The following is an 18,870-nucleotide window of genomic DNA, read 5'->3' on the forward strand; positions in this document are numbered from 1 at the left end:
TTCAGCTTAGTTAATGAATGATTAACGAGACGCAGTGAGATGTTCGCTTCCCAGTGAGTCAATTCATAGTCCCTCAGGTCTTTAAGCACACCATAATCTCAGTGATGATCCTTCAGTTCCTCAGTCTCTGGATCACTGCACACCACTGAGCGCCAGGCTAAATAAAATCCAAACCGAGCTCATAATGCTGTTATGTTCCTGCTAGATCTACGATCCTTAGCTGAAAAACAAATGAAACCTCTGGACAACTGTCTATCATAGAAAGTGAAGAAATGCAGATAATGAACAAGGAACTTTTCGTGTACTTATTTGCTTTGTATGACAGCTAAATGTTTGGTTTTTTTGGCGTTGCATGCAGATAAACTGAGAGCTGCAGTCAAAATTCTTTCAGCGAACATCCTCTGCCAATAATAATGAATATTTAGAGCCTCTTCATGCCTGATGAGAATATCATGATCAATAAACGTCCCCCTCCTATATCTTTCATATGTCACTGTCACTATTGCATGCTATGTGACAACTTGATATCACCTCTGATATGTGCCTGGGTTCCTTTCCTGACGACACCCCCCAGTTGAGGATCATATGATGCTCTTGTGTTACTTTGTAATGTTTCTCATATGGCTCCGGGGCGAGGGTCCAAACTCTGAGTAGAATGGTGTTTTTGTTCAACATGGATCATCCCCGAAGAGAGCAGGCATGCACACGGCTGCCTCAAACAAGGTTGTCAAGATGTCCGCGGAGGCCCAACGCCAGCACACCCCACCAGGCAGCTGCTGCCTGCCAGGCGCCCATCTACAAATAATCTACTGTGGGAGGAGGTGTCAGTCTGTTCTGTCAGGGTATACAGTGTTCATGCAGAGAGGTTCAAAGCTATTACACAAAACTCTAGGAATTATAATAATAATTTCAAAAGTGCTGAGAATATAGCAGTGTTGGAATATAAGCAAGTTGAGCCACTTTTCAAACAACTACTCAGTGACGTCCATGTGTGGATGGATTACTGATACCTGCTGGGCCCCCTGACCTCTTGAGGTCAAACTGCCTCTGTAAGAAGTGACTGTGAGGATTTCTTGTTGAAAAGTCAATCAAGTGACTACAAACAGACACAAAACAACCACATGACAGAATAAAACTAGTAAACTAAGTAATGCAAAGTGAGGACAAAAAGATGCAAAACCACTACAAAGAGACACAAAAGTAGCACAAATGTATGCAGAACCACAACAAAGAGAAACAAAATGACCAGCCACACATAGATGCAAAATGACTACAAGTAGACACAATACAGCCACAAAGAGATGCAAAACCACTACAAAGAGACAAAAAACAACCACAAAGAGATGCAAAACTACTACAAAGAGACGCAAAACAACCACAAAGAGATGCTAAAGAGACGCAAAACAACCACAAAGAAATGCTAAATCACTTCAAAGGGATGAAAAACAACCACAAAGAGATGCTAAACCACTACAAGGAGACAAAATATCAACCAAGAAGAGATGCAAAACTACTACAAAGAGACATAAAACAACTACAAAGAGACGCAAAACAACCACAAAGAAATGCTAAATCACTTCAAAGGGATGAAAAACAACCACAAAGAGATGCTTAACCACTACAAGGAGACAAAAAATCAACCAAGAAGAGATGCAAAACTACTTCAAAGAGATGCAAAACAACCACAAAGAGATGCTTAACCACTACAAAGAGATGCAAAACAACAACAAAGAAATGCTAAACCACTTCAAAGAGATGAAAAACAACCACAAAGAGATAAGAAACGACCATGAAGAGATGCAACACAACCACAAAGAGATGCAAAACAGCCATGAAGAGATGCAGAGCTACTTCAAAAAGATGCAAAACCACGATAAAGAGACGGAAAACCACTACACAGTGATGCACAATGACCGCTAAGAAATGCAAAACAACAACTAAGAGATGTAAAACTATGACAGAGATGTAATATGACTACAAAGTGACACAAGATTACCACAAAATGATGCAAAACAACCAAAAACCTTGAACCATCCACAACCATTACAAAGACAGGCAAAATGACCACATGGAGACACAAATTAACCGCAAAGATGCAAAACCACTTCGAAGAGAAACAAAACGACCACGAAGAAACACTACATTAAACAATGCATCATTCTGGGTGTGAGGCGATTACTCACAGGTAATAACATTGTAAAAGATTATGTGCTGGGTAATGTCTACATCAGAGATGTTATGACAGTTTTTGTGTAGCAATACGAGGGTGCATTTAAACCAAATTTAGGCCAAAATATTTATCTTTTTCATGATCTTTTAAAATTGCTAAATATTTGGCGACCTCCCTCAGTACCTGATTAGTGGCATGCTGCTTTGATGTCACTGTAGGACACGAGACATCATGTTATATCATTTCACAGGGAACAACACTTCTCCTTGTATTACTGAACACCCAATCAGATTTTGACAATCCCGTGATCAGGTGGCATGTCAAACTCCATTAAGCGTGACTGTGATCGCTACAGGGTCCATGCCATAAATTCTTAAGTGTTCTGTTCACACTTTCTGCTTTGATATTTTTAGTCCATCTCAGTTTCCTGTGACAAATAAAATCAGTTTGAGTGCTTTTCATAGAAAATGACTATGTAAAATGCTGCATGAAAAAACCCCAGTGGTATGGTGTTACCCTCGTTGCAAATTGCTTACAGACAGTCGGAGTTAACCGCAATCAGTTTGTATAAACAGCATGAGAATATAGCTCATGCTACCGAGCCAATACAGTGTCTCACAGGCCTCGCTGCCAACACACGTTATGTAAACGCTAAGGCGACAAGGCAGATGTTGAGAGGTGCCCCTGTAGGGACCAGGGCCATCAAATCGAACCTCTGAAGCCAGATGTATCAGAGAAGCCCTGACAAGTTATTTCTTTACTTTAGAGGAAAAGAGGAAGGACATAAAACCAAATTTTGAGGAAAATTAGTCATGAAATAAAAACCAGAGTTAATTTACTACCCAAGCCTTACTGTTCAGTCCCAATTTATAAGCTCCAGTGACGCGGTTAGCCTGGAGTCAGCAGTGTCTTTTGGGTTTTATGATATGTTTTGTTTTATGTAATGTTGTTGTGTTTTGTGAAATGTGTTTTATGAATGTCGTCTTTTATGAAACTTTTTTTTTTATGAAATGTGGTTGTGTTTTGTGAAATGTTGTGTTTTATGAAATGTGTTTTTTGAATGTTGTCTTTTATGAAACGTCGTTTTTTTATGAAATGTTGTGTTTTCTGTAATGTTGCCGCGTTTTGTGAAATGAATGGTTGTGTTTGGTGAAATAGTGTTGTGTTTTCTGTTACATTGTGTTTCATGAAATGTCATGTTTTGGGACATGTTGTTGTGTTTTTTTTAAATGTTGTTTGTGAAAAACTCAATTTTGAGGAAAATTAGTCATGAAATAAAAACCAGAGTTAATTTACTACCCAAGCCTCACTGTTCAGTCCCAATTTATAAGCTCCAGTGACGCGGTTAGCCTGAAGTCAGCAGTGTCTTTTGGGTTTTATGAAATGTTGTGTTTTATGTAATGTTGTTGTGCTAAATGAAATGTTGTGTTTTATGAAATGTTGTTGTGTTTTATGAAATGTTGTTGTGTTAAATGAAATGTGTTTTATGAATGTCGTCTTTTATGTGATGTTGTTGTGTTTTATGAAATGTTGTTTTTGTGAAATGTTGTGTTTTCTGTAATTTTGTTGTGCTTTGTGAAATATGGTGTTTTATGTGATGTTGTTTGTTTTATGAAATGTGGTTGTGTTTGTGAAATGTTGTTGTGTTTGGTGAAATAGTGTTGTGTTTTCTGTTACATTGTGTTTCATGAAATGTCATGTTTTGGGACATGTTGTTGTGCTTTTTTAAAATGTTGTTTGTGAAAAACTAAATTTTGAGGAAAATTCGTCACTAAGTAAAAACCAGAGTTAATTTACTACCTAGGCCTCACTGTTCAGTCCCAATTTATAAGCTCCAGTGACGCGGTTAGCCTGAAGTCAGCAGTGTCTTTTGGGTTTTATGAAATGTTGTTTTACGTAATGTTAAGTTTTGTGAAATGTGTTTTATGAATGTCGTCTTTTATGAAACTTTTTTTTTAATGAAATGTGGTTGTGTTTTATGAATGTTGTGATTTATGAAATGTTCCCAGTGAGCAAAAAGTGGTCTAGATCACATCTTTTAGACGTCATTTATGGACATCCAATCCTAAAAGACGTCCGCAGGGGAGCCAGAATAAAAGTTTTTTATATGTCGTTTCTGGACGTTGTATAGACATTTATATGTCGTTTATCAACTAATTCTGGCTGTCAGTGGACGTCCAGATCATGGCCTGGCCCGACGGACATGATATCAACCTGTTTTGGACGTCCACAGACGTTGCCTGCTCAGTGGGTTGTTGTGTTAATTGAAATGTGTTTTATGAATGTTGTGTTTTATGTAATGTTGTGTTTTATGAAATGTTGTTTTTGTGAAATGTTGTATTTTCTGTAATTTTGTTGTGTTTTGTGAAATGTTGTTGTGTTTTATGAAATGTTGTGTTTTATGTAATGTTGTGTTTTATGAAATGTTGTTGTGTTTTGTGAAATGTTGTGTTTTGTGAAATGTTGTGTTTTATGAAATGTTGTTTTTGTGAAATGTTGTGTTTTCTGTAATTTTGTTGTGTTTTGTGAAATATAGTGTTTTATGAAATGTTGTTGTGTTTTATGAAATGTTGTTGTGTTTTGTGAAATGTTGTTGTGTTTTATGTAATGTTGTGTTTTGTGAAATGTTGTGTTTTGTGAAATGTTATGTTTTGTGAAATGTTATGTTTTATGAAATGTTGTGTTTTATGAAATGTTGTTGTGTTTTATGAAATGCTGTGTTTTATGAAATGTTGTTGTGTTTATGAAATGTTGTTGTGTTTTATGAAATGTTGTGTTTTATGAAATGTTGTTGTGTTTTATGAAATGTTGTGTTTTGTGAAATGTTGTTGTGTTTTATGAAATGTTGTTGTGTTTTATGAAGTGTTGTGTTTTATGAAATGTTGTTGTGTTTTATGAAATGTTGTGTTTTATGAAATGTTGTGTTTTATGAAGTGTTGTGTTTTATGAAATGTTGTTGTGTTTTATGAAATGTTGTTGTGTTTTATGAAATGTTGTTGTGTTTTATGAAGTGTTGTGTTTTATGAAATGTTGTGTTTTATGAAATGTTGTGTTTTATGAAATGTTGTTGTGTTTTATGAAGTGTTGTGTTTGTGAAATGTTGTTGTGTTTTTTTAAAATGTTGTTTGTATGTGCCTGGTGGTCATCATGGCAACTCCACCACCAAGACAAGAAGTCATGATGTATCAGCATTCATCCTCCTACGAGCTGCCAAATAAATCTTTAAATGTCTCCTACGTGGGGAAAACATTCTGCAGTTAGATGACCAAACTGACAAACTCTTAAACCTTCAGCGGTTGGAAGAAATTGAAGTAAAACACTCCTTCACTCCCTCCAGACGGGTCCTTGAAGCTGTTTTCAGCTCCTGCCAAAATAACTTTCATGCACTTTTCATTTTCCCATCTAGTGAATCAAGTGATTCGAGGAATATCTGAGCTTCAGCGGCCTTCAGTTGGAAAGAGAAAGAGGATATCAGAGGGGGTGTGAGGGCAGCAAACAGGTTGGTCAAGTGGGGAAAACCCATCACAGCCTGTTTTACAAAGACTTCAGCAGAAGAGAAGAGACGTAACACTCAGATATAATGCAGAAAAATAAACAGGATGTCCCTGCACAGGTAGTACACATATATTACAGGTAGATGAGTGTCCTCTAAGGATGTAATTCAACGCTTGCAGGTCATCTCTGTGGTAGCTACAGCGTTAATAGTCCCGGGAAGCCCCACCTCCACTACCACCTTTTATGTTAATTTCAGCGTGATCTGTGCGGGGACTGGAGGGAGCCTCTGAGAGCTGGATCCGTCGGCTGCTTCATGTCGATGCATGAGGCTTCTGGTTTCAGACACACACAACCTGCCGCTGAATCACCGCCGGGACTTTTTTCTGTGAACGGCGTCGTGTCCGGATAATGTCGCCGCTGAGGACGCGCGGCTGAGCGCGTGAATATCTGTGTGGATCCAGCCGGCAGTTGTTGTTTTTTTTTTTTTTAGACAGAGAGAGAGAGGAGGTGAACGCACCTTGCATCCAGCCATGGGAGGTCAGATCACCAGGAATACCTTCTACGGTAATGGCATCTTCATGTTATCGATGCTTTATCATTAATGATAATGAAAGATGATATAATCGTGCTGTAAGCGTGCAGCCTGGAGCTCCTTGTTGCATGAACATTGTAGGCGTCCTGGTAGCCTGAAATAAATGAGAAGTGAAAGTAGCCAAGTTTTTTTTTTTTTTTTACAGTTAGTCACGACTGCCTTTGAATTAGAGAGAAAAAAAAAGGGGGAAGTCGTGTTGCAATTGTGATCTGCAGCATGGCACAATATAAACACATCTCCAACAATGCAAGTGTCTCATTGAAGTTTGTAGTAACAGGAGATCAAACGAGACTAACTTGGTAGGCTGCATAACTTTCTGTCCCCTGCCTTGTTATTTGTTGTGTCATTAAAGCCAATAACTGTAAGTGATACACTCCCTAGGCCTCGTGGATGTCAGCAATGTTGACTAAGAGTGACACAACTTCACGTTTGTACTCATGTGACTATCAGCTCATCAGGTGTAGATGTCTCAGATGATGACAACAGGTGCATTTTTATGAGTTCAGTTTTTATATTAAAGTGTTCAGAGTGTTTGATTCCCTTAATTGTGCCTGACTTGCCAATAAAATGTCTTAATTTTAATTTGCTTTCTGACACACAACATGTATGATTACACTTATTTATGATAATGCAATTTAAATGTGTCAAAGCAAAGCAGGGATTTAAAGGGTGTTTGTGTCGTCGGTGCTGTTTTATTCACTCTCATGTATATTTTTTATGTTTTTTATGAATACTTTGTATTCTGAAAACTGTTAGAAATGAGTGTATCAGACGTCCGTCCACTTGGAGAGAAGTTATTGATTATGTTGAATGTCAATCAGCAACTATTTCAGTAATCATTTTACTACATTTTCTCCAGTTCCAGCTTCTCAAATGTGACGATTGGCTGTTTTCCTGAGCTTTTATTCTGCCGTTAAGTGAATATCTTTGTGTTTTGGACTGTTTGGTTGATCAAAACAAGAAACCTTATAGACCAACCAATTAACTGATTAATTAAAGGAAGTTGTAATCAGATTAATCTGTAATAATAATGAGATTTTTAGTTTCAGTCCTGATTGCTTGTTTGATGAAGTTCGGCCGCTGGGACCTGACATTGGCGAGGATGCAGAGTTCACTGATGACGTCATAATATTGTGTAGTTTGGCTACAAAGCAGACGCCTGTACTCTACGATGATTTTGTGCTTTTGAGTTGTTCTGATGATGTTAATTGATGCACAGTACACGACCACGCAGGAGTAAACACCTCATTTCCTAGATTACAGAAGGACAAAGCCAGCCTATAAAGTCGTTTAGAGGCCACTGGTGTGAAGTAACAGTATAGGTGCAGGCAGGGGCGCTGCTAGGTATTCTTGGCCCGCTGACAAGAGCTCAGTCTGGGCCCTGAAAATGTAATCCATGTCATGTTTCAGGGCCTCAGTCCAGCTCACGAGCTCATGAATCATTCAGCTTCCCCCCCTGTTTGGCAACGCTTCGTGATTGTATCTTGATGATTGTGGGGTTTTTTTTACATGTCGAGTGTTTTAAAAAAAGTTTTAAATGATTTCTCAAGTATAAGAGATGTCTAGCTCTTGTTTTCTTATTCAACAAAAGCTGTGCTTCAGTTCTGGCCGGTTGTGACCCCTAATTTAGAAAATAGCTCCAGAAAACCGAGCGGCGCTGATGAGTCATTATGAGAGCTGCAAGTTGATTAGTTCATTCATCATTTAGCTGATTGTCAGGAAATTAATCAGCATCTATTTTTGATATGAATGAATCCTTTTGAGTCTGTTTTTAAAGAAAAAAATGCCCAATTTATTTTGGTACCAGCTCTGAAAGAATGAATGTTTTCTGCTTTCCTTGGTCTTCTGTGATAGTAGCAGACATTTGAAGGCATCACCCTGGGCTCTGGGAAATGTGACGGGCTTTGTACACTATCTTTAAGACCAAACAATAATCATGTTCATAGAGAAACTTATCGACAGATTCATCGATAATGAAAACGATTGTTAGTTGCTGATGAACAGCATTGTAAAAGCACCAGGGCTGATACTGATACCACATGAGTTATGACATTCTTGCAAAAGCTAAAAACATATCTGTGCCCTTTGGCTCTTAAGGATGCTGCCTTGTCTTGTGAGAGGGGGCCACGGCGCCTTTCGTACTAACGTCACAGCACATTAGAGCCTCCTCTCAGGCCTCTTAGTGAGACCGAGCCTTGGGGATGAAACGCAGAGGAGGCCAGGTGACACTGGCCAGGGCCACTCTTTGTCTCTGCACTGTTTGTCCTCTCCAATTAATGACAGCAGAGCCAGTCACATTGTGTGCGGCGGTGCATTAAGTAACATTATCCTTCCCTTAAGTTGCTCATCTGACGTTTGTCATGGCACCTCTCTTTTATCGTGACAGCGCTCTGGTCACTGTTTACCCTCATGTCTCCGTCAGGTTGCATGACTTTTTAAACACACTTCAGCAGCCACTGTATCATCAGCACTTTTGGCTCTAAGCAGCTGCCATTTACAGTAAATCAAATGTGGTATTTTTATTTATCCATTTATTTACTCTGGTCATGGTTTATATAGACGTCTGTGTGCTCTGAATGCTGTAAACACACTCCAGGATGCCTGAGATATAAAAATAAAGCTGCTCCTGTCCTGAGATGATATGAATATAGTGAGAATAAAGGAAGATACTGAACGTATGAGTGTTGCTCCTCTATCTCCAGAGGCCTGCGAGGTGTTGCTTCTGTTTTCAGACCTTACAGGAAATACTCTATTCAGTCTCCAGCCTGGTCATTGATGGAGTACAATACTGTCCTGTTCTGTTTTCCTGAAGACATCACGTCTGACATGACATCATGGATGCAATATGGTTAGAGGATTTGTTATGACTTCATTTAAGACCACTGTTGTGCACAGAGCACAATTCGACATTGTTCTTCAGGGACAAGAGCATGAGAAGAGCTTAACAAATACACCGCACCGAGCCCAGAACACTTGGCAGAGCTTCTCCAATTGTGATTCGAAGGGGGGAAAGACTCTTTCTAGTTTAACCTCAACAAATTTTTTACATCCGTGGCGGGAAATAATGTCGTCATCCGCAGCTCCAACCTCTATCTCTGCCCTGAAACCAGAACAATAAGAGTGGGTGTTGCAACAGAAGTCACATGATAAGTTATTGTCGGTCCTGACAGCGTTAATTGATTTGTCTCCAGGGTACATTTGTAAACGTCTTGACCCTCCAAGGTCAGTCAGAGGAAAGCAAAAATATCTGTCTTGCAGCAATGGCTTGTATTTCTCTAACAGACAAATAAAATCTCCTACACAGTCTTCAAGATTGAGGTGTGAAAAATACAAGCGAAGTGTTAATTAGGCCTCGATTCTTTATTTGGCTTCTAGTCTTTGGTGTATCGGCACTTTAAATACAACATAGAGAAGGCATAAGGGTTGTATCAAAGTATATCAGCTTTACGAACTTCACGTCCTTTTGCTTTAGGTGCCAACCCTACAGTAAATCTATAATCTATAATTACCTCAGTGCTTTTTCATCCATAACTTAGTTAAAATACTTCACTTTGCACAGTTTGCTTTGTATATATTGTCGATAGTTTACTGTTCATTGTTGTATATAGTTTTTAAAATATTTTTGATCCTTTAGATTCATAGATCACCGTTAGCGACGTTAGCTGGCCACAAGCCAACATTGAAGAGCTGCCAACAGTGAGGGTGACTGATGTACACCGTCAGTGAGTGTTTTAAGAGTTTTAAATGAGTTATTCAAGTAAGAGAGATGTTTTCTTATTAAACAAAATCCGTGCTTCCGTTTGGGCTTGTGTTGACACCTCATTAAGAAAGCCTCTCCAAAAATGATTCATTACGGGAGCTGCAAGTTGATTAGTTTATTCATCACGTAGTTCATTGTCAGGCTGTTAATCAGTAGTCTATTTATGAAGTAAAAAATGCCTAAATTCTCCAGCTCTTAAAACTTTCTTTTTCTTTTTCCCATGTCTTCTATGACATAACCAGACACTGGAAGTGTCAAACCAACAATCAATCCATTAACAGAGAACTTATCAACAAAGTCTGTGTGTGTTTTAGCATTTTTTGATCATTTAGATTATCACATAGGTGTTTTTAACTAGTGAGGTTAGCCTGTCAGCTAGCCTAGCAGGCTGCTAAAATGAAAAAAGGCTTTTGTTATTGAAGATATAGCTGGACACATACAATTTAAAACACTTACCCAGCAATGAGGTCGAAACTTTATTGCTTGCTTTTGTCACTCACTTTAATTCTTGGCGGTTCTTCCGAGCACCGAGTGTAAAAGATGCCCCATTTTTGAGCGACCTAATGCTCAAAAATGTTCAAAACACTATATAAAAAACCGAACTATTAACAATATACAGAAAGCCAAGTGTGGAAAGTGTATTTTAAAACAGTTATGGATTAAAAATCAACGAGATAACTTTAGATGTTTACTGTAGGGGACACTGCAGCTCGTTAAGCAGATGTACGTCACACTAAATTGTGCAAGTGGAGAATTTGTACATGTTGCCAACTATTTCCAAATAACACTGCCTTACAATTAATGAGCAGCCAGTGTCTGTGGGAAAATGCCTTCTCCACAACCGCACAGTGACCTTGAGGTTTTACTTTGAAGAGAATTGTGTGAGAAATGTGAGCGAGTTGGTCCTTAAGAAAGCGAGTGAGTGTGATACCAGGCTCATGACGTCTTTGAGCTTTTTCACCTTAAAACCAAAAAGAGCGATGTGAAAAAGGTTGTTTTGCTCTATTATGAGTTTGAGTGGGAGCAGTCATGATTCACTCATGTTCACATGGGAAAATTTATAAAAACTCCTGCTGAAAATTGTGAGTCAGATGTTCTCCTTTGGGTCTGTTCTCATTTTGACACTTCCTCTGACCGGCGAAGCACAATAAATGTCACTAAATCTCATTTAGCAGCAGCAGCAGCAGCTATTTTGTGTTAGTTTTCATTTTTTTCCATGGTGATAGAGCAGGTAGTGTGACTGTCAGGCATAAATATCGTGATTGATATGCAGACAACTGGAAATAACACTTACCACCCATGCCTTGCTATTATAAGACTAGCTTTGAATATACAGTTTACAGCAAGCTGCACATACCGTATGTTAGGGTTGGGCGTATTTATTTTTTGTTGTTGTTGTTTGCCAGTATTATAGCACGGTATTACGTAACTAAAATGTGTACTAAAAGGGATCAATCTATTTGTAGAAAACCATAAGATTATATATTGAAGTACAATAGTCAGTGTAGCCGACCACCGGATGCAGAAGGAGCTTTCCTGTTACGTTAGCCGCAGCGCTAGCTCAGCTTGTGTTGCAGTTTTAACTTCCACAAAGAGCAACGTGAAAACGTTTCCCACATCTAACCTACTACTGTGGTTATTTAACCAACTAGGCTTAACGCTTAACGAACACAATTTATCTTGACTGTCCCTTAATACCAAATAGTCCAACACTGCTCCTTTGTGCTAGTAGACGCTAGCTACGTTAGCTGCAGAACGTGGTAACGTAATGTTCAACAGGCAAAACAGGTACAGGTTTCAAAGTTTAAGCTCAGTAAACTGGTTAGTTTTCCAGTTGTTGTGGGGACACTTCCATAAAAAAATAAAGTAACTCCACTGGGCTTTCTCTTCCTCGGATGATGGGAGTAGATGAAGAGGATTGTATTGGTTCTTGCAGACATCAACGGAAACATTGTGGCCCTCTAGTTGCATTTTATCACAGCCACAGTAAAGCACATTATTTTTAATGTGATAAAACACTTCTGACAGCATTGGGAAATCCGTGCCGTGGCAAAACTTGACTCGGTGACAGTGATGAAACGGGTGTACCCACCACCATTGATGTATACGCTTACGTAATAAATTAGCTGTTGGAGAGATGCTATATGATGTTAGAGCTTAATCATCTTTTGTAGTTGTTGCTCCATTTTCTTTCTGCTTATTAGTGTTCCAGCGTGTCTCGGCACAAGCTGCTAAAACACAAACCTGTTTAAAATCTGGCGAGATGTACAACAGCAAAAAAGTGAAATGATCATTCGCTGTAATTAAAGCATTTTATATGAATTTTTCACAGCTGTAATGTTTTTAATTAAGGAACCAAGGGAGCAATTCTGTCCTTGTACTTGTGTTTTTATTTTCCATCCAAGGACTTTTTTTTTTTGCACGTAATTTAACTTGCACATTGCTCTTTCATATCTAATATTGGTGTGTGGATGTACTTTTTGCTGCCTTGAGAAGCTGAAAGCAGAAGCACAAATATTAGATTATGTTAATGCATTTTTTACTTAACTGGATGTTACAGGATCTGGAAAGATATGTGAGAGGAAATGACATGTGACACCTGACACCATGAGTCCACCTCATGATGTTACACACTATCTGATCTAATATTATAATCTAATAAAAATGTGGGTCCTTTACCATAAATTGTTCCCCGAGATGGATTTATTCGGTAATGTAGTTTCTGCTCTCCACCTGTGGATCAAACCAAGTGACCGCTTTTCTTTCTCCACGTAGATTCTCTGAACGGCCCGTTTCCTGCCACGTCACACCGGTGCCACCACAAGCCCAAGCGCTGCCTTCCCATCCAGCCATGCGGGAGTTTGTCGTCCTTCCCTCTGCTCTTCCACCCGAGCACCAAGGGCTCGCAGATCGTCATGGACCTGTCCCAGAGGACCGTCAAGAGACAGGCCAGCTTCTGTAACGCCATCACCTTCAGCAACAGGCCTATCGCTGTGTACGAGCAGGTCCGGCTGAAGGTAAAAATAACACTAGCTGAGCTCTGGTTGTATAATATCTTCTCATTTTTGACTGAGTTTTCAGAATGCGATGTGTAAACAGTGGAAAAATGCTGCCCACTAAAAAAAATCACTGGGTTAAAAATCTGACCCAGTTTGGGTTAACATAGCACCGCTGCAATAAACCGATGGTCTCGCTCTGTATGTTTTTATTTTTCCTCTCCCTCCATCGCTCTCGCTCTCTTTCTTCATCCCCCGTCTTTGCTCTCCTGTTTTGATTTTCTCTCTTTTCTCTCTCTGCTCTTGTGTGGGCCAAAGCAGCAGCGGCTTAGAACAAGTTTCCACTTCACCTATCAGGCCATCTATGTCTCGAAAGTGAGAGAGCAGGGCAAGCATTGCCATGTGAGGAATACTGTTATCTGGCACGGTGAATGCAAAGTAAATAGAGGTTCGAAATAAGACAAAAATCGTTTGCAGGTGATAAACATACCAAGGAAAATAGACCTCGTCTTATCTTGGAGATTTTTAGCCAAGTCGGTGGTTTGGCACTACGGATCGCAATTGTGGTCTGTGTGTCGGTCCAGGCTGAAATTTCTCAGCAACTGTTGGATAGATTGTCATGAAATCTGTTACGGACATTGAGGTTAATTTGTCAAATACTTTGGTTTATGACAAAATACCTGCGCCACCAAAATTATTTCCATCAGCTGTAGTTTGAGTTTAGTGCTAATTAGCAAATGTCAGCATGCTAACATGGTAAAATAAGATGTGAACATGGTGAATGTTAACACAAATGAGTTACACCTGCTAGGATTGTTATTTATTAGTTTGCTAGCATGTTGACATTAGCATTTGGCCCAAAGCACAGCTGCAACGAAGTTTAGCTGCTAGCATGGTTGTAGGTCATCACCTTAGCTTACAGTTCACATAACAAAGCAAAATGAAAATGTAAGGATTCATTTGAAGCTGATTATCTTCATTAATTAAAATATGTGTACCCTCCAGATTACTAAAAAGCAGTGCTGCTGGAGTGGTGCTCTTCGTCTTGGTTTTACATCCAAGGACCCATCGAGGATCAACCCAGACACCTTGCCAAAGTACGCCTGCCCGGACCTGGTCTCCCAGACCGGCTTCTGGGCAAAGGCCCTGCCGGAGGAGCTCTCCAATGAGGGGAACATCATCTCCTTCTGGGTGGACAAGAAGGGGCGAGTGTTTTACCGAATCAACGACTGCAGCCCGATGCTGTTCTTCAGTGGCGTGCTCGTATCTGAACCACTGTGGGCTCTCATAGATATCTACGGCCTCACGAGGGGGGTCCAAATGCTAGGTGAGTGAACGAAACCTGTTGTGTTGTCACGTGTCAAGTTCACTGTTTAATATTTCATGTTATTATAAACAGAAACTCTCAGTCCTGCTGTGTATTTAGCTATACGCTCTCTATTAGCTCCGGTAGCTAACAGGTAAGTAGCTCTCCACCAGTATGCATTCTCTCTTTGGGATTTTTCATGTTCCTCATGCTGACTAGCCAGCTATGAAACTGAAACAAGCACTGTGGAGAGAGAGCTAACTATGCTAACAGCATGAGCAGGCCCCCGGGACGAGTGCCAGGCTCTGAAGCTAGTTTTCGTTGGGGCCAAACCGTGTAATTACATCATCACGTGATGCACTGGGCCCAAAAAGACTTTTTCCCAAAAGCTAACATTGTGAAAGCAGCGTCTGTAAAATGGTGGATACGTTTTTTTGAGCGTCATAACCCTCAATCTGAGCCATTAGACAGTCTAGAAGAGCCGCACTATTAAATTATTTTATCCCCATTCAAGTTAGCCCAGGCGCTAAACCAGAAGTTAGCCGGCTCGGTCGGCGGAGCAGCTTTCATAGGAATGAGCGGGGCTCTGTAGCTGTGTCCAGATAATAATAATTAAACCGTCCTTGAGTATGAGAAGATGTTTGTCATTGGAAGCAAAATAGACAGAAAACAGAGTGTTTCTGTTTTAACCAACGCAGCTTTTTTAGCTTAAGCCAGAAGACTCACAGACCAATTTCATGCGTTGTAAATCACTCACACATGGCGCTTATTAAAAGCGGCAATGTGACTCACCAACACTAGACGGCACAGAGCTCGAGCTTTTGAGCTAGCAAAGCCACTCAAATCCAAAAATAAATATTTTATATGGCACTGAAATGTATCATACCCTGGGTTAAAAATTTGATTGAGTTTCCATTTTCTCCTCTGAATCTCGCTCTTCTGTCAGCTTTATCTTGGATCTATAATTTTCTTCTTGTGGGAGAGAGGGTGCTGTTAAGAATTAACAAATCACCTATTGTACATACTCATACATGGAAAAATCCCTTTCATCCAGGAGACGTCCCGGGGAGGTTTGCTGTTCTCCAGGACAACGCGGCAACCATTAGTCTCGAGCTCTGCCTAATGACATTGCTCCTCTGAATTTTTATTTGTCCATTACTTTTGTTTATGTCCCTATAAAACTGATTCCCATCAGCCTCAGCTGTACTTTTTGTTCAGTGCTACATTGTTAGCATACTAAGCACGCTAAACTAAGACCAAGGAGCATCGATGTTCCTCGCTGCTAGCACGACTGTAGACTCTCTGTAGTCTTGTAACTGTAATGCTCAACGAGGAACCCATTCTGGATCTGATGTTTTTTCAGCGTGAACTGTTGAAAGGTGATGTTACACACAGCTGCTCTATTTTTTCCCCCACACCCACCAAATAGCTCAGTGGAAAAAGATGGTGGGAGATTAGGTAGATTGTATAGTTTCCACGGTTGTTAGTAACAAAGAAATGTCCCTAAAGGGGTATTTCAAAATGTTCTGAAACGCCTCTAACAAGTTCACCGTGCTCTTTAAAGAGTCGTTACATCAAAAGAAATAAAAACACAAACAGGTCCCCCACAATCATTAGCCTAACAGCGGTTTTTCACCGCACTGAACCATCTGAAGAATGTTTGGATTTTAAATTGAGACGTATTTATGACACGCATCATGCGTCGCAAAACAGCTGCCTCCAATTTTTGAAAACAATTCAAAACTATGCAAAATAGATAAATAGGAATCCTTTTTCGGATGCCTCGGTACTTATTTATAACCATTTCCAAGAATTGCACAGCCTCTCTCCAAAGAATAGAGGCTGTCAGCGCCGTTAATAAAAATAGAAGAGGCTCCCATATTGTGTAGATAGTGCCATTTAACCTCATTTCTCCCGGTGTGGTTGACAGTGAGAAGCGTGCTATCTCGTGATGGGCTGTTTGGTATCCAGCGCCAGAGTGCGACTATCTGGGGTTCACTGGCCTCGCGGTGCTGACCAGCACACAGCTCTTGTCGAAGAACAAGAGGAGTGTGTTGGTCATCCCGAGAGGACAGACAAGAGGAGGGATGATGTCAGGTAATGACATGTCTGGGGGTGTTTTTTCCAGGACAATCAGACCAGTGGAATGTCTCACTCTTTGGATCCAAGTCTGAATTCGACTTCATGTGACAAGTGATCGACCCTGACACAGATTTATTTGTCTAAATTCGAACCATGTTCACTAAACGTCACGGTGTTACCGGAGAACTTTTTTTCCATTTTGCAATTAAATTCAAGTTTCCACACAATGTTTGGACATACTTCATGAAATTCTTGCATATGAATGAGGCCCGCGGCTCTAAATCCCACTGTTTCTTCTCTGGTTTTTCCCACATCGATCTCCGTTATCCCCGCATTGATGGCTTAAACCAAAAAGCCTCAGCCCTCAGTTAGCTGAAGGATCACTCGGCTATCAGCTTTCGTCTATAGCCTGAGAGCGTCACTACTCCAGAGCATGGTATATCTCAAAGGCCCTGTATTGTCTCAGTAGTTGGCTGCAGCTCAGTAAACACTTAGTCTCTGAAATATGGGCGGGCACATCAAAGTCTGGGGCTGTGAACTGGCACATGTGTGCATTTTGCCTCCTAATGATGCTTACACTGGGGTCTGAAATTAATGCTGCACCAGCTGATAAATCGAGCCAAATTTCACCTGTTGTGGGCTTGTTATCACACAATCTGTCCAGGTGGGAATTACAATCTGCTGCAGTTGTGTTTTCTTTTCTTTCTTTTTTTTTTTTTTTCACAGGAAACAAATGGAGCGTGGAGCTGTGAATAAGCTCCATGGAGTGTAGAAAATGGCTTGGTTAGGTGACCTTGATTTGGCTTCTGAGATAAATGTTCAAGACAGCAAGAATATATAAGAAAATAAGTTGTGAGAAACCTGATGACTTTGCCAGCGAGATAATGTGTTTCAAGAGTTCATGAGTTGTAAAGGGCCACTCCACCAATTCTGCATATGAAGATCTACTTGACACTAAGAGTGCTGTTCAGTCTGCGAAACTTTTTAATAATATCTTCTCTGGCTCCGAAGGGGGCTTTTTAAAACAGCACTCTACTTGTTAAGCATTGCACTCCTGTGACATTGTGGAAATCACAAAAACAGAATTAAAATGGATGCACTAGAACCAGTTTTTATTCCACACATCGTTCTTCTTGTCAAAACCTGACGCTACATTACCTGCAACGTAACGCAACCACCGACACCTGGTTTGTGGATTCAGATGTTATGCTAGCAGCAGCCGGTGTAGCCTCGAGCAGAGATTAAACAAATATTATTTAATTTTGATTTTGGCTTTCAACCATTATGAAAAGAAAAATAATAAAAAGAAAACACAAAACAGTGATTATGCAGCTGCTGCAATTATTCCATTTCACGATGAAGCTCATGTTTTGTCTTGTGTTGTAAATCAAGCGCGCCCATCTATTTTTCTTTGGTGGGATTTTGCCCCTCCCTCAAAGCTCAAACTGACTTCCAGCCAGGCTGCGGCATGTTTGGTTCAGCTCGAGCTGAGATGACAGAAAGAGACAGAAAGATATCAGCAAGCGCAGGTATACACTTATATTGGGAGAGTGAGCATGGACCATCAGTAAGCATGGCCTTAGTTTATAGTCTAGTGTTCATATTAAGTCCTGAGTTCAAATGTTCAAGAGTCAGCAGCAGCGACTTAGCTTACGGAGAGTTTGATTGTTAAAATGTTTTGGTAAAAAATATTGTTTCAGAAAAAAATTAACAAATTAAACATGTCACCAGCGTCCCCAGTGTAAATGGATCCTATGATATCAGCCGATTTATCAATATTGGAAATTTTTACACCCTGATATCGGTATCGACATTGAGTACGGACTCTAGAAAGAACCAAATAAAAGACAGTTGAAGCCTGTGATGCTGCTGTATGTACTACATTTATTACTATTATTATTAGTTTTCTTTATTATGTTTAAAGTTAATCATTTTCAAACTTGCAGTCTGTAAACCCAACTGACAAACATTCAAGAGGTCATGAGATCTGCTTTCCTTTCCTTAATCTGTCCACCAACTCTGTGAATGCACAGTAGTGCTAAAAAGCTGGAAAACCCCCCTTTGAATTCATGATGAGAAAATAACTATGAGAACCAAAATTGACTTCCCTGAAACATTAAACCTTTGTTTCTCTAAGCCGAACCATTCTTTTGTTGTGACCTCATTTTCCAGCTGACGAAGCCGTCAGCTCAGACCAATCAGCCTTCACTCTCTTTTTATTTTAAGGGCCTCGCAGTGAGCATAACTGCATCTGATCACATCCTTTGTGTGAATGGCTTCCTCGCCTTTAATGCTTTTATGGATTAATTATGAAAGCGTCCCCGCTCACATGTCAGGACACGTTAGCGCACCTGTCACCATTTTTTTAGGCAAAGCACCACCTGAGCACAAACGTCGACACAATGCATCACGGCTCCTCTGACGTAATCCTGATTAACTGTTTCTGTGATCCTTCCTCTCAAAGTAATT

At 40.0% G+C, this 18,870-nt stretch overlaps 1 protein-coding gene across 3 annotated transcripts in view; it reads left to right on the plus strand.

Annotated features, from left to right (window-relative positions):
- Positions 1-6,195: 6,195 nt before the first annotated feature.
- Positions 6,196-18,870, plus strand: part of LOC141009790 (E3 ubiquitin-protein ligase NEURL1-like) — a 31,452-nt gene continuing 18,777 nt past the window's right edge. For all 3 annotated transcript variants that reach the window (XM_073482492.1, XM_073482495.1, XM_073482496.1), the window contains exons 1-3: positions 6,196-6,229; positions 12,793-13,034; positions 14,019-14,340. In XM_073482492.1, coding sequence (XP_073338593.1) covers positions 6,196-6,229; positions 12,793-13,034; positions 14,019-14,340 — 598 coding nt within the window. The remainder of the gene's footprint in view (positions 6,230-12,792; positions 13,035-14,018; positions 14,341-18,870) is intronic.

Source organism: Pagrus major, chromosome 15 (assembly GCF_040436345.1).
Source record: "Pagrus major chromosome 15, Pma_NU_1.0".
In the NCBI taxonomy this organism is placed as follows: Eukaryota; Metazoa; Chordata; class Actinopteri; order Spariformes; family Sparidae; genus Pagrus; species Pagrus major.